At 44.1% G+C, this 27,120-nt stretch overlaps 2 protein-coding genes and 1 non-coding gene across 5 annotated transcripts; 2 read left to right on the forward strand and 1 right to left on the reverse strand.

The window, feature by feature from the left end:
- Nucleotides 1-959: 959 nt before the first annotated feature.
- On the forward strand, nucleotides 960-3,395 carry LOC145875868 (deoxynucleoside triphosphate triphosphohydrolase SAMHD1-like). 2 transcript variants are annotated; one of them, XM_082971670.1, is made up of 6 exons: nucleotides 960-1,153; nucleotides 1,423-1,562; nucleotides 1,687-1,782; nucleotides 1,945-2,049; nucleotides 2,147-2,284; nucleotides 2,480-3,395. In XM_082971670.1, the coding sequence occupies exons 1-6, from the start codon at nucleotides 1,099-1,101 to the stop codon at nucleotides 2,510-2,512; spliced, it is 567 nt and encodes a 188-aa protein (XP_082827796.1). In that variant the 5' UTR covers nucleotides 960-1,098; the 3' UTR covers nucleotides 2,513-3,395. The 2 variants fall into 2 exon arrangements, with proteins under 2 accessions (XP_082827796.1, XP_082827795.1); XM_082971669.1 differs by lacking the exon at nucleotides 960-1,153 and having other exon boundaries at nucleotides 1,172-1,562.
- A 12,285-nt stretch (nucleotides 3,396-15,680) lies between these two features.
- LOC145875869 (deoxynucleoside triphosphate triphosphohydrolase SAMHD1-like) lies at nucleotides 15,681-18,116 on the forward strand. Of its 2 annotated transcripts, XM_082971672.1 has the most exons (6): nucleotides 15,681-15,874; nucleotides 16,144-16,283; nucleotides 16,408-16,503; nucleotides 16,666-16,770; nucleotides 16,868-17,005; nucleotides 17,201-18,116. In XM_082971672.1, exons 1-6 carry the CDS (start codon nucleotides 15,820-15,822, stop codon nucleotides 17,231-17,233), a joined length of 567 nt encoding a protein of 188 aa, XP_082827798.1. In that variant the 5' UTR covers nucleotides 15,681-15,819; the 3' UTR covers nucleotides 17,234-18,116. The 2 variants fall into 2 exon arrangements, with proteins under 2 accessions (XP_082827798.1, XP_082827797.1); XM_082971671.1 differs by lacking the exon at nucleotides 15,681-15,874 and having other exon boundaries at nucleotides 15,893-16,283.
- A 7,828-nt stretch (nucleotides 18,117-25,944) lies between these two features.
- Nucleotides 25,945-26,016, reverse strand: trnap-ugg (transfer RNA proline (anticodon UGG)). Its single transcript has one exon. It is a non-coding gene; the product is annotated as a tRNA-Pro (tRNA).
- Nucleotides 26,017-27,120: the final 1,104 nt, after the last annotated feature.

Here is a 27,120-nt window from a genome sequence, read left to right on the forward strand (position 1 = left end):
ATAGGAAGTGCCAAAATATTCCTAAACCCCTGTGTTTTTCAATGGGATAGGTTTAAACTCAATACAACACATCAGGTATCCACTTCCTGTCAGAAAATGTCTCAGGGTTTTGCCTGCCAAATGAGTTCTGTTATACTCACAGACACCATTCAAACAGTTTTGGAAACTTTAGAGTGTTTTCTATCCATATATAATAAGTATATGCATATTCTAGTTACTGGGTAGGATTAGTAACCAGATTAAATCGGGTACATTTTTTTTATCCAGACGTGCAAATGCTGCCCCCTAGACCCAAGAGGTTAAGGAAAGAAATTCCACAAATGAACTTTTAACAAGGCACACCTTTTTTATTTGAATTGCAGTCCAGGTGACTACTGTTAGGTTCTAATTTTTCAGAGTAAGTAACTCACGGACACTAGAGAAGCTTAACCAAGTTGAATTCTCCCCAAAGGGTCGTTACAGCTGTAATTCAGACACAGACATGGCTTCCCCCGTGGTGGTATTCAGACCCCACTTTGGGTGGAGTCTCCTCCTCATCTCTAAACATTGCGTCATTCTCGCTAAGCAGGGAACTAAGTCATATGAACCTTCAGCGGTTTCTTCCCTTGTCAGTACTGTCACGGTTGGTTTCCCTGCACTCAGTCCCTCCCAAGCTTCATTATGGCATCCCTCATGTCTCCTTTGTAACTAATGTTCCTATACTCTGAGTATAACAATGTTCAACGTTTACCCCAGGATCCAAGAGTGTGCAAAGCTGTCATCAAGGCAAAGGGCGGCTACTTTGAAGAATCTCAAATATAAAATATATTTTGATTTGTTTAACATTTCTTAATTTTGATGTCTTCATTATCATTCTACAAAGTAGAAAACAAAGGGAAAAACCCTGGAATGAGTAGGTTTGTCCAAACTTTTGACTGGTACTGTGTATCTGTTTTATTTCCTATCTTTTATTCATTCATACAGGTTCTCAGAAATTGAGTTTTTTTTCTGCTGTATGTTATATGTTGAAAATGAGATGTTATATTGTCTTTTTTCAGGATCACAGAGGCCTTTATCAAGGCGAACCCCCACATCCAGATTCAAGGTTCAGGGGGAAAGATGTTCACCATCTCCGCAGCAATAGACGACATGGAGGCCTACACTAAACTCACTGGTCCGTTCAACCCCATAGAAATATAAAGTGTACAATGGCTCTGGTCTGTTCTACTTACCCAGACAACCAGAGCTTTGAGAGTTTTATGCGTCAAGGCTGTCCAAACAGGCTGGGTTTGCCATACCTGTTTTTTTTGTGTGGTACATTCCTGTCCATACAATTACTGCTGGGTTTGGTTTGCATGATTACCTCTCATCTTCCCACGCTCCTTATCACCTTGTCTCTCCCTCTCACCTGTCTCTCTCCCTTTCTCCTCCCTTCCCCTGTAGACAATATGTTTGAGCAGATTCTGTACTCGTCGTCCTCTAAGCTGGCTGAGGCCAGAGAGATCCTTCAAAACATCACCTGCAGACGCCTCTACAAGTGTGTGGGACAGACCCAGACTGAGGTGCGCGTGGAGGTTTCACAGGTGTGTGTGTGCGTGTGCGTGTGTGCGTGTGTTTGGAGAGAGGATATCCTTCCAGGGCTTACTAGCAGAGCTTTCTACGAGATTCATATTATGTGCCTCTCATCCTCGTCTTCTCTTCCCCCAGAAAAAGCTCCTGGAGTGGGCAGGCTGTGTGGCGAGGTCCAGGCCTCGGAATGACCTTAAACATGTTACTCTGCAGCCAGAGGACTTTGTTGTCCATGTGAGTGTCCAGTCTTTTCACCTCAATCAGGGAACTGATTGAATACATTTTACCATAGCCCCCCCGCCTTCTCTATAGGTAACCCTTTGTTACCAGTTGCTCTGTTGAAAATAGGTATCTCTTTGCATGTCCATCTCTCCCCCCTATCTTTCTCTCCATCAGATCATCAACATGGACTGGGGTATGAAGGAGAAGAACCCCATCAACAACATGCGTTTCTACTGTAAGAACGACCCAACCAAAGCTTACCAGATCAGCAAGGACCAGGTCACTACTTCAATGCACTTACGTATACCTATTTTAGAATTATCCAATCATTTTTGGAGCTTGGAAACATGATATAAGGCAATTGTTGTTCCTGTAGGTGTCCAAGCTGCTGCCAGAAAGGTTTGCTGAGCAGCTTATCAGGGTCTACTGTAAGAAGACTGATGAGAGGACCATGGAGGCAGCTAAGAAGAACTTTGCCCAGTGGTGTATGGATATGAACTTCTCCAAACCTCAGGTCAGGAGGCCTCGCTCTTTCCTTTATATATCATTTTATCTCAAGCTTTTAGCGTTTTTACATTGTGTGGGGAAGATGACAGTGCAAGGCCAAGCCAGCTAGCTATCACTATCTTACCTGCACCACACAGAGTATTTTTCCTATGTTTAAAATTGACACTGGTATCCCTGTGTGTTTGTGTTCACATTTGTTTAGGATGGAGATGTGATTACACCAGAGGTCACCTAGGACCAGGGGTTGGTGACCACCACCTCAAGAAAATGAGTCAGGCTTTCAGAAGAAGTCTCTTTACTCAGGGTTCTGTTCACTCTGATTCAGTTTTCCAGGGATTAGATCATGTAGTCTTTCTTTTATTTACTTTTGATGTTTTATTTCAAGCGTACATTTTAGGTTTGGTTATCTTAACGTTATGCTATTTCATGGTAAGAGAAGTGTAGGAGTATGTGAGTATACATACCTGTTCTCCCAGGCTATGCATGTTGACGTGCCACTATCACACATGGCTCTTTCAGATAGCCAAGCAACGACTTTTACATATTTATCCATCCTGGTGGAAGTTACTCTTTGGACAATCATGCTTTACCTTGTAATACTCCCAAAGCTGAATGGGAACTTATCCTTGGTGTTATATTGATCAACATGCAAACAAACAGGTAACCGTTGTTTGTGTTTCAGGGCATTGTCTTTCTTTTATGCATGGTTTCTACGCTGTTTTAGTTGTTATATACCCAGCTACCATAGTTAGCCTGGTCATGCATATCTACAGTATCTAGACTAAAGTAGGAGTTGGCTAAGCACATACAGATCAAAGATCAGGGTACAATGTAGCTTAATTATCTTCCGAAAAGACACCACTTTAACTGACAAACAATGTTAAGTTATCATATTATCTTTGTTTTCATCCATGTACCCTACTGAGGCAAGCAGCTATCTGTCTAGTGTTTGGTATCATTTGGGAGTCTCGTTATCTTCATTTAAACAACATGAACACAATGTTTACCCTAAAGTCTGCCTCGATGAGCCCACAGCTGTTGATCAGACAGACATGTTTGTTGATTTAAGTTATGCACTTTGTTTTAAATAAATAATATAATTTTGAATGAAAGACTAATGAGGTGGAGAGTCTCACTTTTTGAAGGGTTTTGTAATACAGAATGTAACCGGCCACATCTGCGAAATACAACCCTCTTCTCTGCCTGGCTATCTGAGTTCTGTTTCCTTAGAACTTTGTGTAGAAGACAGCTCTAGCATCCTGAATCCTCAATTTAACCATTATAGGGGTGAACAGAAAACAAATCTCGGTTAACCCAGAACAAAAATCTTGCGTTATTTGATCAGCTGCGTGATTTAGTTCTGGGTCCATACCTATTAGAAATTGGGAGTTCCGGTTTGCGAAGTCTCCACCTCACAAAAGGAAACTCTCAGCCGTAAACCAGATGTAACCTGGATATAGACGTTCCATAAATCGGCATGCGAAAGTGAGTAGATTACCTTGAAAACAATGGTCAGGCATCTTGGACGCAGTTTCCAGTTATTATTCCTCAGTGGAATTACTGCTGCTCCTTATACCAGAGACGGAAGAGGAAGCTGAGACATCCGACTCAATGTTTTCTGATCGGGGCGGGGCCACTCTGGTCTGCTTATTGCCCCTGACCCGCAGAGGTATCCCTGTGTGCTAACACTTACACAGACCGAGACCTTGGGGGGGGTCTATGGTAAACGGCTTGAGTCGTTCATCTTAGGTTATACTATGCATTCCATCCCGTTGTGAGAGGGTCAGTGCTGTCTGGGTTCCTTGGGACATTCCTACCCTAAACCTTAACCCCTAACCTTAACCCTTACCTTAACAATGCTGCTCGCTCAATAGGCCTATTTGGAAGTTGATAACTTGGTAGCCTACAGACAGAATAATCTTCTCTTTTCAGCAGGATCCATTTGCTTTCCAACCTGCAATTGTATTTGAAATATTGCGAAAGCCCTGTTGTAGCTGCATCACTGACAGATTTGCCACATGTTCCCAACTTGTAGGCATGCCTTGTGATTGGGCTACACACAATCCACAGCTATTTTTTTAAATAAGCTATTGATCCTCTCTGGCTAAATTACAGGCCTACTCCTGGTGTAGTAATCTGAATGATTTCATTTCTTTCTGAACAGACAGAAGTAATCTATCACTTAGGCAAATGTATTTTAATGTATCGGGTGCTGCACCAACTCAAGCACCCTTCCTGCGGGGCTATGATTCTATAAGGAAATAAATGATTAAGTGCAACTGCTGGAGAGATAAGAGTTGCAGGCTCGTTTCTATCAGAGCAGAGAGAGAGAGGGAGATTATAGAAACTGAATCTCCTAGTTCTCCCACCACAGCAATGGCCACTCCTTGGTCTATATAAAGTTGTGGCCAAAACTTTTGAGAATGACATAAATATAAATTTTCATAAAGTCTGCTGCCTCAGTTTGTATGATGGCAATTTGCATGTACTCTAGAATGTTATGAAGAGTGATCAGATGAATTGCAATTAATTGCAAAGTCCCTCTTTGCCATGCAAATGAACTGAATTCCCCCCCCAAAATTCCACTGCATTTCAGCCCTGCCACAAAAGGACCAGCTGACATCATGTCAGTGATGCTCTCGTTAACACAGGTGTGAGTGTTGACGAGGACAAGGCTGGAGATCACTCTCTCATGCTGATTGAGTTTGAATAACAGACTGGAAGCTTCAAAAGGAGGCTGGTGCTTGGAATCATTGTTCTTCCTTTGTCAACTAGGGTTAACTGCAAGGAAACACGTGCCGTCATCATTGCTTTGCACAAAAAGGGCTTCACAGGCAAGGATATTGTTGCCAGTAAGATTGCACCTAAATCAACCATTTATCGGATCATCAAGAACTTCAAGGAGAGCGGTTCAATTGTTGTGAAGAAGGCGAAGGGCAGCAAAGAACCACTTCTCTCATGGAAAAACATCAGGGACAGACTGATATTCTGCAAAAGGTACAGGGATTGGACTGCTGAGAACTGAGGTAAAGTCATTTTCTCTGATGAATCTCCTTTCCGATTGTTTGGGGCATCCGGAAAAAAGCTTGTCTGGAGAAGACAAGGTGAGCGCTACCATCAGTCCTGTGTCATGCCAACAGTAAAGCATCCTGAGACCATTCATGTGTGGGGTTGTTTCTCAGCCAAGGGAGTGGGCTCACTCACAATTTTTCCTAAGAACACAGCCATGAATAAAGAATGATACCAACACATCCTCCGAGAGCAACTTCTCCCAACCATCCAGGAACAGTTTGGTGACGAACAATGCCTTTTCCAGCATGATGGAGCACCTTGCCATAAGGCATAAGTGATAACTAAGTGTCTCGGAGAACAAAACATCGATATTTTGGGTCCATGGCACGGAAACTCCCCAGACCTTAATCCCATTGAGAACTTGTGGTCAATGCTCAAGAGGCAAATCCTGGCAAATGGTTTCCGGAACGAATCAGTCCAAAACTGAGAGGTGCTGGATCCTGTGCTGGCAGGATCCTGTGCTGGCAGGATCCTGTGCTGCTGGATCCTGTGCTGCTGGATCCTGTGCTGCTGGATCCTGTGCTGCTGGATCCTGTGCTGACAAGATCCTGTGCTGACAAGATCCTGTGCTGACAAGATCCTGTGCTGACAAGATCCTGTGCTGCTGGATCCTGTGCTGCTGGATCCTGTGCTGGCAGGATCCAGCAAAAATGAAGCACTGCTATCGGCTGCCTAGGCTAGTTCACCCCATGGTGAAACTAGCACTCCTATAGATCTGAAATAATTGGATGGTGAAACTTGCACTCCTGTAGATCTGAAATAATTGGATGGTGAAACTTGCACTCCTATAGATCTAAAATAATTGGATGGTGAAACTTGCCAGTCAATCAGAAATGCAAGTTGAAGCAATTTGGGAATTTTTGAAAGTGAGGACAATCCTTGTCCTGCAATGGAAAGAATGTATACTTGAAAAAATTGATTTAGAAAGAAATAGGCATTTTGAATTAAACGTAGAGTGGAGCTTAGGGGTCCATCTTACCTTCAAAAAATATTCAGCAGTCATAATGTTCCACTGTCAGGAGAGTCATGACAGTCCCCATCTGGTGGGTTCAACCTTGGAAGGATTCTGCAAGTTGCAACCCACCATAAAAATGACCACGGGATGTCCTGGTTGTGTATCATCATTGCGGTCCCCCTCTGGTGGTTTGCCCTAGCCTCCTCTCGGTACCGCTCCAGCCTGTCCCGCATCTGGAGAACGTACTGGACAATCCCCTGTCCTGAGGTAGCTACTGGGGAACCTTCCCAGCACTTCTTCAGCAGGTCCAGTGGTCCCTGCACTGGCCATCCATAGAGGAGTTCGAATGGTGAGAAACCTGTCGATGCCTGAGGCACCTCCCTGTAAGCAAAAAGCAGAAAGGGTAACCACTTATCCCAGTCTTTACCAGTGTCAGCCACAAACTTCCTCAGCATATTCTTGAGCGTTTGATTGAATCTCTCTACAAGCCCATCCGTTTGGGGATGGTAGGGAGTGGTCCTCAAGCCTTTAATGCCCAGCTGTCGGTGGAGTTGAACCATCAGTCGTGAAGTGAAGTTTGTGCCTTGGTCCGTCAGGATTTCATCTGGGATTCCTACACGAGAAAAGAGCTGAACAAGAGCACTGATTATTTTTGGAGTGGTTATGGAACGGAGTGGGAAGGCTTCTGGGAACCGGGTGGCATAGTCACAGATCACCAATATATACTGGTAACCTGCACTACTCTTCTCCAAGGGTCCAACAATGTCCATTGCAATTCTCTTGAATGGGGTAGAGATAACTGGCAGTGAACATAGAGGAGCCCGGTCAGACCTACGGACAGCACTGGTTTTCTGTCACGTGGGGCATGTTTTGCAGTATGTTTGTACATCAGTATACATGGAGGGCCAAAAGAAACGGGAGCCTAGCCTAAGATAGGTCTTATGTTGCCCTAGATGGCCTGCCCATGGAACTGTATGTGCAAGGTTGAGAACAAGTGGTCTACATGTAGATGGCACCACTAACTTCCTGCTATCTGCTTCTGACCCAAGGTAGAGTATGTGGTTGTCTACTGTGTATATTCCCCCACATGAAGATTGGCTGTCCCCAGCTAAGGCCTTATCAAATAAACCTTTCAAGGTTGCATCAGACTTCTGCAGTGTAGCAAAATTTTGTGGAACTTCCCATTGCACTTCTAACCCAGACACATCAGCAACAGGTACAGGGGTTCCCACATACTTCTCAAGACGCCGCTGGCGGCGTGACTTTCTGGGCCCTTTGTTTCCCCCCTCACACAGACTATCACACAAGTCAGGCAGAGGTTGTAAACCAGCTTTGGCCTGTGCACGAGTGACAACTGAACATGACACCTGAACATCAGACTGGCAAACTGACTGCTCATATAGCTGACCCCCCACACTTCCCAACAGATCAGAGAGTACAGGCACATCCCTCCCCAAAATCATCTCAAAAGGTAGCTTCTCCATTACCCCAACTTTGAGGAGGTATTTCTGACCCTGAATCTCCACTGTGAGTTCAGCTGTGGGCTGCTGTGACTGGTCACCATGGACACATTGGATCAGTGTCTGGTGACCGTAATCAATGTCATTAACAGGTACATTACATTTTCTGATCAACGACAGGGAACTGCCGGTGTCAATCATTGCAGTAAGACTTTTACCATTCACTTTTACAGGTACCAAGACTGACCCTTCCCCAGTCTGTCTATTCTGAACACCATCCCCCTCTCTGGGCACATAACAGTAACCTGAGAGCTTGGATTTACGTAGCGGACACATTGAAGCCTTGTGCCCCTGCTGTCGGCAGTAAAAACAGGTCAGACCCCTCCCATCAGAGCGAACTGCATAATCCCTTACCTCCCTCCTCCCAGACACATAACCCCCAGAGTTACCTCCACCATCTCGGGTATCTCTGATGTCCCTTGTGTCTCGGAGACTCCTTGGAGCGGGTGCTGCAGGTCGTGGTGGGCCCCCTTTACGTGCATTATGGTACTGCAGCGCAAGCTTGGCCGCCATAAGCCCGTCCTTGGGCTCGTGCTCTCGAACCCAGGTTCGAATGTCGTGTGGTAGAACTTGTAGAAGTTGCTCGAGGATGATGACCTCACCGATCTCGTCCTGTGTCTTCTCCTCTGGTTGAACCCATCATCGGTAGAGACCCTTGAGGCGGTGGTACGTCTCTGTCGGTGACTCACCCGATGGCGTCGATGCAGCTCTAAAGCGTTGACGGTAGGTCTCCGAGGAGATGTCGAACTTCACCAGCAGCGCTTCCTTCAAGCCCTTGTAGACGTTGGACAGCCCCTCATCCATTGCTGTGTAAGCCTCTAAGGCCTTGCCCGTGAGCAATGGGACAAGCCTGCAGGCCCACTCTACCTCCGGCCACTGCCACGTCTTGGCCATTCGCTCAAACCTCAGCAAGTAGTTTTCAATGTCCTCCCCCTGCTGGTATGAGGGCATCTTTGGCTCCTTCCTCAGGAATGCTGGAAGATGAACGTTAACCTCTCTAGGCTAGGCGGGACGAATTCGTCCCACCTACGTAACAGCCACGGCTATCCTGTGGCGCGATTTTCAAAACCTTAAAAATCCTATTACTTCAATTTCTCAAACATATGACTATTTTACAGCCATTTAAAGATAAGACTCTCGTTAATCTAACCACACTGTCCGATTTCAAAAAGGCTTTACAACGAAAGCAAAACATTAGATTATGTCAGCAGAGTACCAAGCCAGAAATAATCAGACACCCATTTTTCAAGCCAGCATATAATGTCACCAAAACCCAGAAGACAGCTAAATGCAGCACTCACCTTTGATGATCTTCATCAGATGACAACCCTAGGACATTATGTTATACAATACATGCATGTTTTGTTCAATCAAGTTCATATTTATATCAAAAACCAGCTTTTTACATTAGCATGTGACGTTCAGAACTAGCATACCCCCCGCAAACTTCCGGGGAATTCGCTAACATTTTACTAAATTACTCACGATAAACGTTCACAAAAAGCATAACAATTATTTTAAGAATTATAGATACAGACCTCCTCTATGCACTCGATATGTCCGATTTTAAAATAGCTTTTTGGTGAAAGCACATTTTGCAATATTCTAAGTACATAGCCCAGGCATCACGGGCTCGCTATTTAGACACCCGGCAAGTTTAGCACTCACCATAATCATATTTACTATTATAAAAATTTCATTACCTTTTGTTGTCTTCGTCAGAATACACACCCAGGACAGCTACTTCAATAACAAATGTTGGTTTGGTCCAAAATAATCCATCGTTATATCCGAATAGCGGCGTTTTGTTCGTGCGTTCCAGACGCTATCCGAAATAGTAAAGAAGTGTCACGCGCTTGGCGCAATTCGTGACAATAAAATTCTAAGTATTCCATTACCGTACTTCGAAGCATGTCAACCGCTGTTTAAAATCAATTTTTACAACATTTTTCTCGTAGAAAAGCGATAATATTCCGACAGGGAATCTCCTTTTCGGCAAACAGAGGAAAAAATCCCAAAGGCGGGGGCGGTCGGGGTCATGCGCATAAGCTAGTGTCTCTTGATGGGCCACTTGAGAAAGGCGATAATGTGTTTCAGCCTGGGGCTGGAATGACGACATTCTGTTTTTTCCCGGGCTCTGAGCGCCTATGGACGACGTGGGAAGTGTCACGTTAGAGCAGAGATCCTTAGTAAATGATAGAGATGGAAAAGAAGTTCAACAAATGGTCAGACAGGCCACTTCCTGTAAAGGAATCTCTCAGGTTTTGACCTGCCATTTGAGTTCTGTTATACTCACAGACACCATTCAAACAGTTTTAGAAAATTTAGGGTGTTTTCTATCCATATGTAATAAGTATATGCATATTCTAGTTACTGAGTAGGAGTGGTAACCAGATTAAATCGGGTATGTTTTTTATCCAGCCGTGTCAATGCTGCCCCCTAGCCCTAACAGGTTAACACTGCTGGACTGGTCTCCTGGTGCTGGGGCTGGCCTCATTACTGCTTGGGGATCCTGCTGTGGAGTTGAAGTCCCTGCTGCGTCGAGCCTTTGTCGTCCTGGTGTTGGCAGACCCAATCTTGGGCTCTCACTGACGAGTTCCGCTTGGTGAGGAGCTGTGAGGATAGATTGGCGTAGGCCCCGAAACTCCTGCTTGAGGTCTTCGTCCCTCTTCTCAACCGGTAGTTCAAACAGTTCTGGTTGTGTTTGGCCCCTTGGTCGGGCTCCTAGTTTCTCATAATTAACCTCTTCACCAGAAGATTCCATGGTATTCCACCCAGTTTCAACTTCAATGACCTTTTATGACAGTTGATGCTGCTGCTGTGAACGCAATCCTGTACGCATTCCTTTACCTCTCTTGTTGGAATTCACTGATTTGCGGTGCGCCATCCCACTGCTGCCACCATATGTCACGTAGAGTAGGCCAGAAGGCTAAACTGGAAAACCTAACCTCTATAAAAAATAAAAAGATGGCGGAGCCGCAAAAGTTCTTCTGTGCAAAGGTGTTTATTTACATAGTGATTCCGGAACAAAACAACAGTACTGCCATCAAACATATACCTTATGGGACAGCTTAAAAACAAAGCTGCCCCACCCACAGCTCAATCCAAAATGCCTCCCCATGAACTGAAAGAGAGGCTCCTTTTGTAGGGGTAGCCCCTCCCCTCAGAACAATTAACACTAATTAATTAAGCAATTACCTATTCAACATACAGTTTCCATTTATCTAAACATACCAAAATATATACATTGCAACACGTTTATGAAACAACATCACAATATAACATTTACAAAATTACATCACTACTGACAGTGTCTTCCAATATGCCCGTTTACATTAATGAGCCATTCCGGACAGGCACTACAAAGTAAGCCCAATTCCCTTAGCTCGGGTCCTTATCCAGCATACCTGGAAGCTACAGAGATGGAGAGAGAGAGGAACAGAACAAACAACCGCGCTCATCCATAACATCGATAAGTATACTAAATATTGCTTATATTAAATATGAACACCTGTCTTTATTTCTTTATACCCTAACTGGTTACTGAAGTAAGTGTGAAATGTATGTACTAAGATAGAGACGTTAACCTCTATGGGCTAGGTGGGACGTATCAGGTCAAACACTATTTTTACAGAAGTTTACTAAGGGTTGGTAACAGGCTGATTGGTCGGCTATTTTAGCCAGTAAAGGGGGCTTTACTATTCTTAGGAAGCGGAAGGACTTTAACTTCCCTCCAGGCCTAAGGGCACACACTTTCTAGTAGGCTTAAATTGAAGATGTGGCAACATCATCCGCTGTTATCCACAGTAATCTTCCATCCAAGTTGTCAGACCTCAGTGGCTTGTCATTGTTGATAGACAACAATAATTTGTTCACCTCTTCCACACTCACTTTAAGGAATTCAAAAGTATAATTCTTGTCTTTCATAATTTGTCACATATACTTGGATGTGTAGTGTCAGCGTTTGTTGCTGGCATGTCACCCCTAAGTTTGTTCATCTTGCCAATGAAAAATAAATGAAAGTAGTTGTCAATATCAGTGGGTTTTGTGATAAATTAGTCATCTGATTCAATGAATGATGGAGCCGAGTAGGCATTGTTATCCTAAAGGGACATAGTCATGGTAGCCAAAATAATGGCCTGCCCAGCATGTTTGTTTCTTAATTAACTCAGAAACCACACCTGTGTGGAAGCACCTGCTTTAACCTCTCTAGGGTAGGTGGCACCAAATCGTCCCACCTACGCAACAGCCAGTCTAATCCCGTGGCGCGATATTCAAATACCTTAAAAATGCTATTACTTCAATTTCTCAAACATATAACTATTTTACACCATTTTAAAGACAGGACTCTCCTTTATCTAACCACACTGTCCGATTTCAAAAAGGCTTTACAACGAAAGAAAAACATTAGATTATGTTTGCAGAGTACCCAGCCAGAAATAATCAGACACCCATTTTTCAAGCTAGCATATAATGTCACATAAACCCAAACCACAGCTAAATGCAGCACTAACCTTTGATGATCTTCATCAGATGACAACCCTAGGACATTATGTTATACAATACATGCATGTTTTGTTCAATCAAGTTCATATTTATATCAAAAAACAGCTTTTTTACATTAGCATGTGACGTTCAGAACTAGCATACCCCCCGCAAACTTCCGGGGAATTTACTAACAATTTACTAAATTACTCATGATAAACGTTCACAAAAAGCATAACAATTATTTTAAGAATTATAGATACAGAACTCCTCTATGCACTCGATATGTCCGATTTTAAAATAGCTTTTTGGTGAAAGCACATTTTGCAATATTCTAAGTACATAGCCCAGCCATCACGGGCTAGCTATTTAGACACCCAGCAAGTTTAGCCTTCACCAAAATCAGATTTACTATAACAAAAATGTTATTACCTTTCCTGTTCTTCGTCAGAATGCACTCCCAGGACTTCTACTTCAATGACAAATGTTGGTTTGGTCCCAAATAATCCATCGTTATATCCAAACAGCGGCGTTTTGTTCGTGCGTTCAAGACACTATCCGAAATGGTAAATCAGGGTTACGAGCATGGCGCATTTCGTGACAAAAAAATTCTAAATATTCCATTACCGTACTTCGAAGCATGTCAACTGCTGTTTAAAATCAATTTTTATGCAATTTATCTCGTAAAAAAGCGATAATATTCCGACCGGGAATCTGCGTTTCGGTAAACAGAGGAAAAAAAAGAAAGATGGGGGCGACCAGTGCACGCCCCTAAGCCCACTGTCCCCTGATCGGCCACTTGACAAAGGCGATAATGTGTTTCAGCCTGGGGCTGGAATGACGACATTCAGCTTTTTCCCGGGCTCTGAGAGCCTATGGGAGCCGTGGGAAGTGTCACGTTACCGCAGAGATCCTTTGTTTTGGAAAGAGATGTCAAAGAAAGCCAATAAATGGTCAGACAGGCCACTTCCTGTAAAGGAATCTCTCAGGTTTTTGCCTGCCATATGAGTTCTGTTATACTCACAGACACCATTCAAACAGTTTTAGAAACTTTAGGGTGTTTTCTATCCATATCTAATAAGTATATGCATATTCTAGTTACTGGGTAGGAGTAGTAACCAGATTAAATCGGGTACGTTTTTTATCCGGCGGTGTAAATACTGCCCCCTAGCCCTAAGAGGTTAAATACACTTTACTCGAGTTTCCATAACTTTGTACGTTTTTTTAAGTTAAGAACAAATTCTTATTTACAATGACTGCCTACCCCTGGCCAAACCCAGACGACTCTGGGCCAATTGCCCGACGCCCTATGGGACTCCCAATCACGTCCGGTTGTGATACAGCCTGGAATCGAACCAGGGTCTGTAGTGACGCCTCTAGCACTGAGATGTAGTGCATTAGACTGCTGCGCCACTCGGGAGCCCTACAGTACCAGTCAAAAGTTTGGACACACCAACTCATTCAAGGGTTTTTTACTATTTCTACATTGTAGAATAATAGTGAAGACATCAAAACTATGAAATAACACATATGGAATCATGTAGTAACCAAACAATGGTAAAACAAATCAAAATATATTTTAGATTCTTCAAAGTAGTCACCATTTGCCTTGATAATAGCGTTGCACACGTTTGGCATTCTCTCAACCAGCTTCACCTGGAATGCATTTCCAACTATCTTGAAGAAGTTCCCACATATGCTGAGCACTTGTTAGCTGCTTTTCCATCACTCTGTGGTCCAACTCATCCCAAACCATCTCAATTGGGTTGAGGTCGGGTGATTGTGGAGGCCAGGTCATCTGATACAGCACTCCATCACTCTCCTTCTTGGTCAAATAGCCCATACACAGCCTGGAGGTGTGTTGGATCATTGTCCTGCTGAAGATCAAATGATAATCCCACTAAGCGTAAACCAGATGGGATGGCATATCGCTGTGGTAGCCATGCTGGTTAAGTGTGCCTTGAATTCTAAATAAATCACAGACAGTGTCACCAGCAAAGCACCATCACACCTCCTCCTCCATGCTTCATGGTGGGAAATACACATGAGGAGATCATCCATTCACCTACTCTGCGTCTCACAAAGACATGGCAGTTGGAACCAAAAATCTTAAATTTGGACTCATCAGACCAAAGGACAGATTTCCACCGGTCTAATGTCCATTGCTCGTGTTTCTTGGCCCAAGCAAGTCTCTTCTTCTTATTGGTGTCCTTTAGTAGGGGTTTCTTTGCAGCGCTTAGACCATGAAGGCCTGATTCACGCTGTCTCCTCTGAACTGTTGATGTTGAACTCTGTGAAGCATTTATTTGGGCTGCAATCTGAGGTGCAGTTAACTCTAATGAACTTATCCTCTGCAGAAGAGGTAACTCTGGGTCTTCCTTTCCTGTGGCGGTCCTCATGAGAGCCAGTTTCATCATAGCGCTTGACGGTTAAACTTTTGAAGTTGTTGACATTTTCCATATTGACTGACTTTCATGTCTTAAAGTAATGATGAACTGACCTTCATGTCTTAAAGTAATGATGGACTGACCTTCATGTCTTAAAGTAATGATGGACTGACCTTCATGTCTTAAAGTAATGATGGACTGTCGTTTCTCTTTGCTTATTTGAGCTGTTCTTGCCATAATATGGACTTGGTATTTTACCAAAAAGGGCTATCTTCTGTATACCACCCCTACCTTGTCACAACACAACTGATTGGCTCAAACGCATTAAGGAAAGAAATTCCACAAATGAACTTTTAACAAGGCACACCTTTTTTATTTGAAATGCAGTCCAGGTGACTACTGTTAGGTTCTAATTTTTCAGAGTAAGTAACTCACGGACACTAGAGAAGCTTAACCAAGTTGAATTCTCCCCAAAGGGTCGTTACAGCTGTAATTCAGACACAGACATGGCTTCCCCCGTGGTGGTATTCAGACCCCACTTTGGGTGGAGTCTCCTCCTCATCTCTAAACATTGCGTCATTCTCGCTAAGCAGGGAACTAAGTCATATGAACCTTCAGCGGTTTCTTCCCTTGTCAGTACTGTCACGGTTGGTTTCCCTGCACTCAGTCCCTCCCAAGCTTCATTATGGCATCCCTCATGTCTCCTTTGTAACTAATGTTCCTATACTCTGAGTATAACAATGTTCAACGTTTACCCCAGGATCCAAGAGTGTGCAAAGCTGTCATCAAGGCAAAGGGCGGCTACTTTGAAGAATCTCAAATATAAAATATATTTTGATTTGTTTAACATTTCTTAATTTTGATGTCTTCATTATCATTCTACAAAGTAGAAAACAAAGGGAAAAACCCTGGAATGAGTAGGTTTGTCCAAACTTTTGACTGGTACTGTGTATCTGTTTTATTTCCTATCTTTTATTCATTCATACAGGTTCTCAGAAATTGAGTTTTTTTTCTGCTGTATGTTATATGTTGAAAATGAGATGTTATATTGTCTTTTTTCAGGATCACAGAGGCCTTTATCAAGGCGAACCCCCACATCCAGATTCAAGGTTCAGGGGGAAAGATGTTCACCATCTCCGCAGCAATAGACGACATGGAGGCCTACACTAAACTCACTGGTCCGTTCAACCCCATAGAAATATAAAGTGTACAATGGCTCTGGTCTGTTCTACTTACCCAGACAACCAGAGCTTTGAGAGTTTTATGCGTCAAGGCTGTCCAAACAGGCTGGGTTTGCCATACCTGTTTTTTTTGTGTGGTACATTCCTGTCCATACAATTACTGCTGGGTTTGGTTTGCATGATTACCTCTCATCTTCCCACGCTCCTTATCACCTTGTCTCTCCCTCTCACCTGTCTCTCTCCCTTTCTCCTCCCTTCCCCTGTAGACAATATGTTTGAGCAGATTCTGTACTCGTCGTCCTCTAAGCTGGCTGAGGCCAGAGAGATCCTTCAAAACATCACCTGCAGACGCCTCTACAAGTGTGTGGGACAGACCCAGACTGAGGTGCGCGTGGAGGTTTCACAGGTGTGTGTGTGCGTGTGCGTGTGTGTGTGTGTTTGGAGAGAGGATATCCTTCCAGGGCTTACTAGCAGAGCTTTCTACGAGATTCATATTATGTGCCTCTCATCCTCGTCTTCTCTTCCCCCAGAAAAAGCTCCTGGAGTGGGCAGGCTGTGTGGCGAGGTCCAGGCCTCGGAATGACCTTAAACATGTTACTCTGCAGCCAGAGGACTTTGTTGTCCATGTGAGTGTCCAGTCTTTTCACCTCAATCAGGGAACTGATTGAATACATTTTACCATAGCCCCCCCGCCTTCTCTATAGGTAACCCTTTGTTACCAGTTGCTCTGTTGAAAATAGGTATCTCTTTGCATGTCCATCTCTACCCCCTATCTTTCTCTCCATCAGATCATCAACATGGACTGGGGTATGAAGGAGAAGAACCCCATCAACAACATGCGTTTCTACTGTAAGAACGACCCAACCAAAGCTTACCAGATCAGCAAGGACCAGGTCACTACTTCAATGCACTTACGTATACCTATTTTAGAATTATCCAATCATTTTTGGAGCTTGGAAACATGATATAAGGCAATTGTTGTTCCTGTAGGTGTCCAAGCTGCTGCCAGAAAGGTTTGCTGAGCAGCTTATCAGGGTCTACTGTAAGAAGACTGATGAGAGGACCATGGAGGCAGCTAAGAAGAACTTTGCCCAGTGGTGTATGGATATGAACTTCTCCAAACCTCAGGTCAGGAGGCCTCGCTCTTTCCTTTATATATCATTTTATCTCAAGCTTTTAGCGTTTTTACATTGTGTGGGGAAGATGACAGTGCAAGGCCAAGCCAGCTAGCTATCACTATCTTACCTGCACCACACAGAGTATTTTTCCTATGTTTAAAATTGACACTGGTATCCCTGTGTGTTTGTGTTCACATTTGTTTAGGATGGAGATGTGATTACACCAGAGGTCACCTAGGACCAGGGGTTGGTGACCACCACCTCAAGAAAATGAGTCAGGCTTTCAGAAGAAGTCTCTTTACTCAGGGTTCTGTTCACTCTGATTCAGTTTTCCAGGGATTAGATCATGTAGTCTTTCTTTTATTTACTTTTGATGTTTTATTTCAAGCGTACATTTTAGGTTTGGTTATCTTAACGTTATGCTATTTCATGGTAAGAGAAGTGTAGGAGTATGTGAGTATACATACCTGTTCTCCCAGGCTATGCATGTTGACGTGCCACTATCACACATGGCTCTTTCAGATAGCCAAGCAACGACTTTTACATATTTATCCATCCTGGTGGAAGTTACTCTTTGGACAATCATGCTTTACCTTGTAATACTCCCAAAGCTGAATGGGAACTTATCCTTGGTGTTATATTGATCAACATGCAAACAAACAGGTAACCGTTGTTTGTGTTTCAGGGCATTGTCTTTCTTTTATGCATGGTTTCTACGCTGTTTTAGTTGTTATATACCCAGCTACCATAGTTAGCCTGGTCATGCATATCTACAGTATCTAGACTAAAGTAGGAGTTGGCTAAGCACATACAGATCAAAGATCAGGGTACAATGTAGCTTAATTATCTTCCGAAAAGACACCACTTTAACTGACAAACAATGTTAAGTTATCATATTATCTTTGTTTTCATCCATGTACCCTACTGAGGCAAGCAGCTATCTGTCTAGTGTTTGGTATCATTTGGGAGTCTCGTTATCTTCATTTAAACAACATGAACACAATGTTTACCCTAAAGTCTGCCTCGATGAGCCCACAGCTGTTGATCAGACAGACATGTTTGTTGATTTAAGTTATGCACTTTGTTTTAAATAAATAATATAATTTTGAATGAAAGACTAATGAGGTGGAGAGTCTCACTTTTTGAAGGGTTTTGTAATACAGAATGTAACCGGCCACATCTGCGAAATACAACCCTCTTCTCTGCCTGGCTATCTGAGTTCTGTTTCCTTAGAACTTTGTGTAGAAGACAGCTCTAGCATCCTGAATCCTCAATTTAACCATTATAGGGGTGAACAGAAAACAAATCTCGGTTAACCCAGAACAAAAATCTTGCGTTATTTGATCAGCTGCGTGATTTAGTTCTGGGTCCATACCTATTAGAAATTGGGAGTTCCGGTTTGCGAAGTCTCCACCTCACAAAAGGAAACTCTCAGCCGTAAACCAGATGTAACCTGGATATAGACGTTCCATAAATCGGCATGCGAAAGTGAGTAGATTACCTTGAAAACAATGGTCAGGCATCTTGGACGCAGTTTCCAGTTATTATTCCTCAGTGGAATTACTGCTGCTCCTTATACCAGAGACGGAAGAGGAAGCTGAGACATCCGACTCAATGTTTTCTGATCGGGGCGGGGCCACTCTGGTCTGCTTATTGCCCCTGACCCGCAGAGGTATCCCTGTGTGCTAACACTTACACAGACCGAGACCTTGGGGGGGGTCTATGGTAAACGGCTTGAGTCGTTCATCTTAGGTTATACTATGCATTCCATCCCGTTGTGAGAGGGTCAGTGCTGTCTGGGTTCCTTGGGACATTCCTACCCTAAACCTTAACCCCTAACCTTAACCCTTACCTTAACAATGCTGCTCGCTCAATAGGCCTATTTGGAAGTTGATAACTTGGTAGCCTACAGACAGAATAATCTTCTCTTTTCAGCAGGATCCATTTGCTTTCCAACCTGCAATTGTATTTGAAATATTGCGAAAGCCCTGTTGTAGCTGCATCACTGACAGATTTGCCACATGTTCCCAACTTGTAGGCATGCCTTGTGATTGGGCTACACACAATCCACAGCTATTTTTTTAAATAAGCTATTGATCCTCTCTGGCTAAATTACAGGCCTACTCCTGGTGTAGTAATCTGAATGATTTCATTTCTTTCTGAACAGACAGAAGTAATCTATCACTTAGGCAAATGTATTTTAATGTATCGGGTGCTGCACCAACTCAAGCACCCTTCCTGCGGGGCTATGATTCTATAAGGAAATAAATGATTAAGTGCAACTGCTGGAGAGATAAGAGTTGCAGGCTCGTTTCTATCAGAGCAGAGAGAGAGAGGGAGATTATAGAAACTGAATCTCCTAGTTCTCCCACCACAGCAATGGCCACTCCTTGGTCTATATAAAGTTGTGGCCAAAACTTTTGAGAATGACATAAATATACATTTTCATAAAGTCTGCTGCCTCAGTTTGTATGATGGCAATTTGCATGTACTCTAGAATGTTATGAAGAGTGATCAGATGAATTGCAATTAATTGCAAAGTCCCTCTTTGCCATGCAAATGAACTGAATTCCCCCCCCAAAATTCCACTGCATTTCAGCCCTGCCACAAAAGGACCAGCTGACATCATGTCAGTGATGCTCTCGTTAACACAGGTGTGAGTGTTGACGAGGACAAGGCTGGAGATCACTCTCTCATGCTGATTGAGTTTGAATAACAGACTGGAAGCTTCAAAAGGAGGCTGGTGCTTGGAATCATTGTTCTTCCTTTGTCAACTAGGGTTAACTGCAAGGAAACACGTGCCGTCATCATTGCTTTGCACAAAAAGGGCTTCACAGGCAAGGATATTGTTGCCAGTAAGATTGCACCTAAATCAACCATTTATCGGATCATCAGGAACTTCAAGGAGAGCGGTTCAATTGTTGTGAAGAAGGCGAAGGGCAGCAAAGAACCACTTCTCTCATGGAAAAACATCAGGGACAGACTGATATTCTGCAAAAGGTACAGGGATTGGACTGCTGAGAACTGAGGTAAAGTCATTTTCTCTGATGAATCTCCTTTCCGATTGTTTGGGGCATCCGGAAAAAAGCTTGTCTGGAGAAGACAAGGTGAGCGCTACCATCAGTCCTGTGTCATGCCAACAGTAAAGCATCCTGAGACCATTCATGTGTGGGGTTGTTTCTCAGCCAAGGGAGTGGGCTCACTCACAATTTTTCCTAAGAACACAGCCATGAATAAAGAATGATACCAACACATCCTCCGAGAGCAACTTCTCCCAACCATCCAGGAACAGTTTGGTGACGAACAATGCCTTTTCCAGCATGATGGAGCACCTTGCCATAAGGCATAAGTGATAACTAAGTGTCTCGGAGAACAAAACATCGATATTTTGGGTCCATGGCACGGAAACTCCCCAGACCTTAATCCCATTGAGAACTTGTGGTCAATGCTCAAGAGGCAAATCCTGGCAAATGGTTTCCGGAACGAATCAGTCCAAAACTGAGAGGTGCTGGATCCTGTGCTGGCAGGATCCTGTGCTGCTGGATCCTGTGCTGCTGGATCCTGTGCTGCTGGATCCTGTGCTGCTGGATCCTGTGCTGCTGGATCCTGTGCTGACAAGATCCTGTGCTGACAAGATCCTGTGCTGACAAGATCCTGTGCTGACAAGATCCTGTGCTGCTGGATCCTGTGCTGCTGGATCCTGTGCTGGCAGGATCCAGCAAAAATGAAGCACTGCTATCGGCTGCCTAGGCTAGTTCACCCCATGGTGAAACTAGCACTCCTATAGATCTGAAATAATTGGATGGTGAAACTTGCACTCCTGTAGATCTGAAATAATTGGATGGTGAAACTTGCACTCCTATAGATCTAAAATAATTGGATGGTGAAACTTGCCAGTCAATCAGAAATGCAAGTTGAAGCAATTTGGGAATTTTTGAAAGTGAGGACAATCCTTGTCCTGCAATGGAAAGAATGTATACTTGAAAAAATTGATTTAGAAAGAAATAGGCATTTTGAATTAAACGTAGAGTGGAGCTTAGGGGTCCATCTTACCTTCAAAAAATATTCAGCAGTCATAATGTTCCACTGTCAGGAGAGTCATGACAGTCCCCATCTGGTGGGTTCAACCTTGGAAGGATTCTGCAAGTTGCAACCCACCATAAAAATGACCACGGGATGTCCTGGTTGTGTATCATCATTGCGGTCCCCCTCTGGTGGTTTGCCCTAGCCTCCTCTCGGTACCGCTCCAGCCTGTCTCGCATCTGGAGAACGTACTGGACAATCCCCTGTCCTGAGGTAGCTACTGGGGAACCTTCCCAGCACTTCTTCAGCAGGTCCAGTGGTCCCTGCACTGGCCATCCATAGAGGAGTTCGAATGGTGAGAAACCTGTCGATGCCTGAGGCACCTCCCTGTAAGCAAAAAGCAGAAAGGGTAACCACTTATCCCAGTCTTTACCAGTGTCAGCCACAAACTTCCTCAGCATATTCTTGAGCGTTTGATTGAATCTCTCTACAAGCCCATCCGTTTGGGGATGGTAGGGAGTGGTCCTCAAGCCTTTAATGCCCAGCTGTCGGTGGAGTTGAACCATCAGTCGTGAAGTGAAGTTTGTGCCTTGGTCCGTCAGGATTTCATCTGGGATTCCTACACGAGAAAAGAGCTGAACAAGAGCACTGATTATTTTTGGAGTGGTTATGGAACGGAGTGGGAAGGCTTCTGGGAACCGGGTGGCATAGTCACAGATCACCAATATATACTGGTAACCTGCACTACTCTTTCCCACGGGTCCAACAATGTCCATTGCAATTCTCTTGAATGGGGTAGAGATAACTGGCAGTGAACATAGAGGAGCCCGGTCAGACCTACGGACAGCACTGGTTTTCTGTCACGTGGGGCATGTTTTGCAGTATGTTTGTACATCAGTATACATGGAGGGCCAAAAGAAACGGGAGCCTAGCCTAAGATAGGTCTTATGTTGCCCTAGATGGCCTGCCCATGGAACTGTATGTGCAAGGTTGAGAACAAGTGGTCTACATGTAGATGGCACCACTAACTTCCTGCTATCTGCTTCTGACCCAAGGTAGAGTATGTGGTTGTCTACTGTGTATATTCCCCCACATGAAGATTGGCTGTCCCCAGCTAAGGCCTTATCAAATAAACCTTTCAAGGTTGCATCAGACTTCTGCAGTGTAGCAAAATTTTGTGGAACTTCCCATTGCACTTCTAACCCAGACACATCAGCAACAGGTACAGGGGTTCCCACATACTTCTCAAGACGCCGCTGGCGGCGTGACTTTCTGGGCCCTTTGGTTCCCCCCTCACACAGACTATCACACAAGTCAGGCAGAGGTTGTAAACCAGCTTTGGCCTGTGCACGAGTGACAACTGAACATGACACCTGAACATCAGACTGGCAAACTGACTGCTCATATAGCTGACCCCCCACACTTCCCAACAGATCAGAGAGTACAGGCACATCCCTCCCCAAAATCATCTCAAAAGGTAGCTTCTCCATTACCCCAACTTTGAGGAGGTATTTCTGACCCTGAATCTCCACTGTGAGTTCAGCTGTGGGCTGCTGTGACTGGTCACCATGGACACATTGGATCAGTGTCTGGTGACCGTAATCAATGTCATTAACAGGTACATTACATTTTCTGATCAACGACAGGGAACTGCCGGTGTCAATCATTGCAGTAAGACTTTTACCATTCACTTTTACAGGTACCAAGACTGACCCTTCCCCAGTCTGTCTATTCTGAACACCATCCCCCTCTCTGGGCACATAACAGTAACCTGAGAGCTTGGATTTACGTAGCGGACACATTGAAGCCTTGTGCCCCTGCTGTCGGCAGTAAAAACAGGTCAGACCCCTCCCATCAGAGCGAACTGCATAATCCCTTACCTCCCTCCTCCCAGACACATAACCCCCAGAGTTACCTCCACCATCTCGGGTATCTCTGATGTCCCTTGTGTCTCGGAGACTCCTTGGAGCGGGTGCTGCAGGTCGTGGTGGGCCCCCTTTACGTGCATTATGGTACTGCAGCGCAAGCTTGGCCGCCATAAGCCCGTCCTTGGGCTCGTGCTCTCGAACCCAGGTTCGAATGTCGTGTGGTAGAACTTGTAGAAGTTGCTCGAGGATGATGACCTCACCGATCTCGTCCTGTGTCTTCTCCTCTGGTTGAACCCATCATCGGTAGAGACCCTTGAGGCGGTGGTACGTCTCTGTCGGTGACTCACCCGATGGCGTCGATGCAGCTCTAAAGCGTTGACGGTAGGTCTCCGAGGAGATGTCGAACTTCACCAGCAGCGCTTCCTTCAAGCCCTTGTAGACGTTGGACAGCCCCTCATCCATTGCTGTGTAAGCCTCTAAGGCCTTGCCCGTGAGCAATGGGACAAGCCTGCAGGCCCACTCTACCTCCGGCCACTGCCACGTCTTGGCCATTCGCTCAAACCTCAGCAAGTAGTTTTCAATGTCCTCCCCCTGCTGGTATGAGGGCATCTTTGGCTCCTTCCTCAGGAATGCTGGAAGATGAACGTTAAAAAAGAATGGAGCTCATTTATTTTGAGTCGATTGATGCATCAGTACGTGAATCAAAGTAAACGAACGTAAAAAATACCCATTCAAATCGATCAGTTTTCAACTAGAGAGATTGAAACGCGTCGTATCTGTCTCAAGCCTCCGTAACTGTTTATGTTACAACTCCACATCTGCAATAAATGGTGGTGGAGCTAGAGCGGTGTTTGTCAAACCATGAGACATACCAATAATCGGTATTCTCACAAAAACATATGTAGCATCTGAACCGTTTGACCTACAACATCGTATGACCACTCCCTGGAAAGGGGAGACCCTCACGAACACGGTGGTGTTCTCAATTTGTCTCTACGTCCCCCACAAGTGTCAGGGGACTCGTCTGAAGTCGGAACCCTCTATGTGCAAACATCTGTTTGTAGAATCCAAAATCTTTGGGCTACAAACTAATGTGACCCCACTTGTCACAATGTTCTCCGTTTTGCCCTACGTTTTCCACAAGTGTCACGGGACTAATCTGAAGGTAACAGGTACTGATTAAAATGATAGATTTTTTAACCAGGGACCTCTCGCACCCTAAGCCATAATAGTACAACTATACCAACGATCCGTTTGGTCAAAGAATTTTCACTTTCCACAAAAATGACGGTCAGGATTTTAATCGATGTCTCCATGTTGCTTAAGAGCTTCACATAGCATTGGTGGTATAGTGGTGAGCATAGCTGCCTTCCAAGCAGTTGACCAGGGTTCAATTCCCAGCCAATGCAGAGCATGAGATATTCACTAGGTTTAGGAGCTGGGTGTCATTTCAAGTGTATTACATTGGAATCAATGTCCTTGTTAGTGGAAGTCAGATTTGCTCTTAGTTTTTGCAGGTTTTCTAAATGAAGTGCGATATTGAGCCAACTAGTGAATATCCATCGCCTAAACCATTCAGCCACCTCGTCCTGCGCCCAAGAGGTGGCTGTTTGCAACCAGTGGCCAGAGATCTGCCTGTCTGAGCTTGTTAAAAGATCTGCAAAAGGGTTCATCCGGGATTTGAACCCGGGACCTCTCACACCCAAAGCGAGAATCATACCCCTAGACCAACGAGCCTTAGACAAGAATAAAATTGTTTTGCTTTCTGCGGCAATTACAATGAGGATATCAATTGTTCTTGTCCATGGTGCTTGGAAAGATTGAACCTCATGTGAGTGTTTGTGCTATACTTGTGAGCATAGCAGTCTTCCAAACTGTTGACCAGGCTTCAGTTCAAATCTTTTGTATTTCATCTGCTGTGTCTTTCACATTCTGTCTTCTTAAGCCGCGACAGCAAACTGATGATGAGTGTTGACAAATGAATATTGAGCAAAATGAGGTCAATTAATATTTTAAAAGAGAAAATGAAAAAATAAAACTTAAAAAAGAATGGAGCTCATTTATTTTGAGTCGATTGATGCATCAGTACGTGAATCAAAGTAAACGAACGTAAAAAATACCCATTCAAATCGATCAGTTTTCAACTAGAGAGATTGAAACGCGTCGTATCTGTCTCAAGCCTCCGTAACTGTTTATGTTACAACTCCACATCTGCAATAAATGGTGGTGGAGCTAGAGCGGTGTTTGTCAAACCATGAGACATACCAATAATCGGTATTCTCACAAAAACATCTGTAGCATCTGAACCGTTTGACCTACAACATCGTATGACCACTCCCTGGAAAGGGGAGACCCTCACGAACACGGTGGTGTTCTCAATTTGTCTCTACGTCCCCCACAAGTGTCAGGGGACTCGTCTGAAGTCGGAACCCTCTATGTGCAAACATCTGTTTGTAGAATCCAAAATCTTTGGGCTACAAACTAATGTGACCCCACTTGTCACAATGTTCTCCGTTTTGCCCTACGTTTTCCACAAGTGTCACGGGACTAATCTGAAGGTAACAGGTACTGATTAAAATGATAGATTTTTTAACCAGGGACCTCTCGCACCCTAAGCCATAATAGTACAACTATACCAACGATCCGTTTGGTCAAAGAATTTTCACTTTCCACAAAAATGACGGTCAGGATATTAATCGATGTCTCCATGTTGCTTAAGAGCTTCACATAGCATTGGTGGTATAGTGGTGAGCATAGCTGCCTTCCAAGCAGTTGACCAGGGTTCGATTCCCAGCCAATGCAGAGCATGAGATATTACCTAGGTTTAGGAGCTGGGTGTCATTTCAAGTGTATTACATTGGAATCAATGTCCTTGTTAGTGGAAGTCAGATTTGCTCTTAGTTTTTGCAGGTTTTCTAAATGAAGTGCGATATTGAGCCAACTAGTGAATATCCATCGCCTAAACCATTCAGCCACCTCGTCCTGCGCCCAAGAGGTGGCTGTTTGCAACCAGTGGCCAGAGATCTGCCTGTCTGAGCTTGTTAAAAGATCTGCAAAAGGGTTCATCCGGGATTTGAACCCGGGACCTCTCGCACCCAAAGCGAGAATCATACCCCTAGACCAACGAGCCTTAGACAAGAATAAAATTGTTTTGCTTTCTGCGGCAATTACAATGAGGATATCAATTGTTCTTGTCCATGGTGCTTGGAAAGATTGAACCTCATGTGAGTGTTTGTGCTATACTTGTGAGCATAGCAGTCTTCCAAACTGTTGACCAGGCTTCAGTTCAAATCTTTTGTATTTCATCTGCTGTGTCTTTCACATTCTGTCTTCTTAAGCCGCGACAGCAAACTGATGATGAGTGTTGACAAATGAATATTGAGCAAAATGAGGTCAATTAATATTTTAAAAGAGAAAATGAAAAAATAAAACTTAAAAAAGAATGGAGCTCATTTATTTTGAGTCGATTGATGCATCAGTACGTGAATCAAAGTAAACGAACGTAAAAAATACCCATTCAAATCGATCAGTTTTCAACTAGAGAGATTGAAACGCGTCGTATCTGTCTCAAGCCTCCGTAACTGTTTATGTTACAACTCCACATCTGCAATAAATGGTGGTGGAGCTAGAGCGGTGTTTGTCAAACCATGAGACATACCAATAATCGGTATTCTCACAAAAACATCTGTAGCATCTGAACCGTTTGACCTACAACATCGTATGACCACTCCCTGGAAAGGGGAGACCCTCACGAACACGGTGGTGTTCTCAATTTGTCTCTACGTCCCCCACAAGTGTCAGGGGACTCGTCTGAAGTCGGAACCCTCTATGTGCAAACATCTGTTTGTAGAATCCAAAATCTTTGGGCTACAAACTAATGTGACCCCACTTGTCACAATGTTCTCCGTTTTGCCCTACGTTTTCCACAAGTGTCACGGGACTAATCTGAAGGTAACAGGTACTGATTAAAATGATAGATTTTTTAACCAGGGACCTCTCGCACCCTAAGCCATAATAGTACAACTATACCAACGATCCGTTTGGTCAAAGAATTTTCACTTTCCACAAAAATGACGGTCAGGATATTAATCGATGTCTCCATGTTGCTTAAGAGCTTCACATAGCATTGGTGGTATAGTGGTGAGCATAGCTGCCTTCCAAGCAGTTGACCAGGGTTCAATTCCCAGCCAATGCAGAGCATGAGATATTCACTAGGTTTAGGAGCTGGGTGTCA

The sequence above is a fragment of the Salmo salar genome, unplaced genomic scaffold, assembly GCF_965601325.2.
Source record: "Salmo salar unplaced genomic scaffold, fSalSal1 ptg000378l, whole genome shotgun sequence".
NCBI lineage: Eukaryota > Metazoa > Chordata > Actinopteri > Salmoniformes > Salmonidae > Salmo > Salmo salar.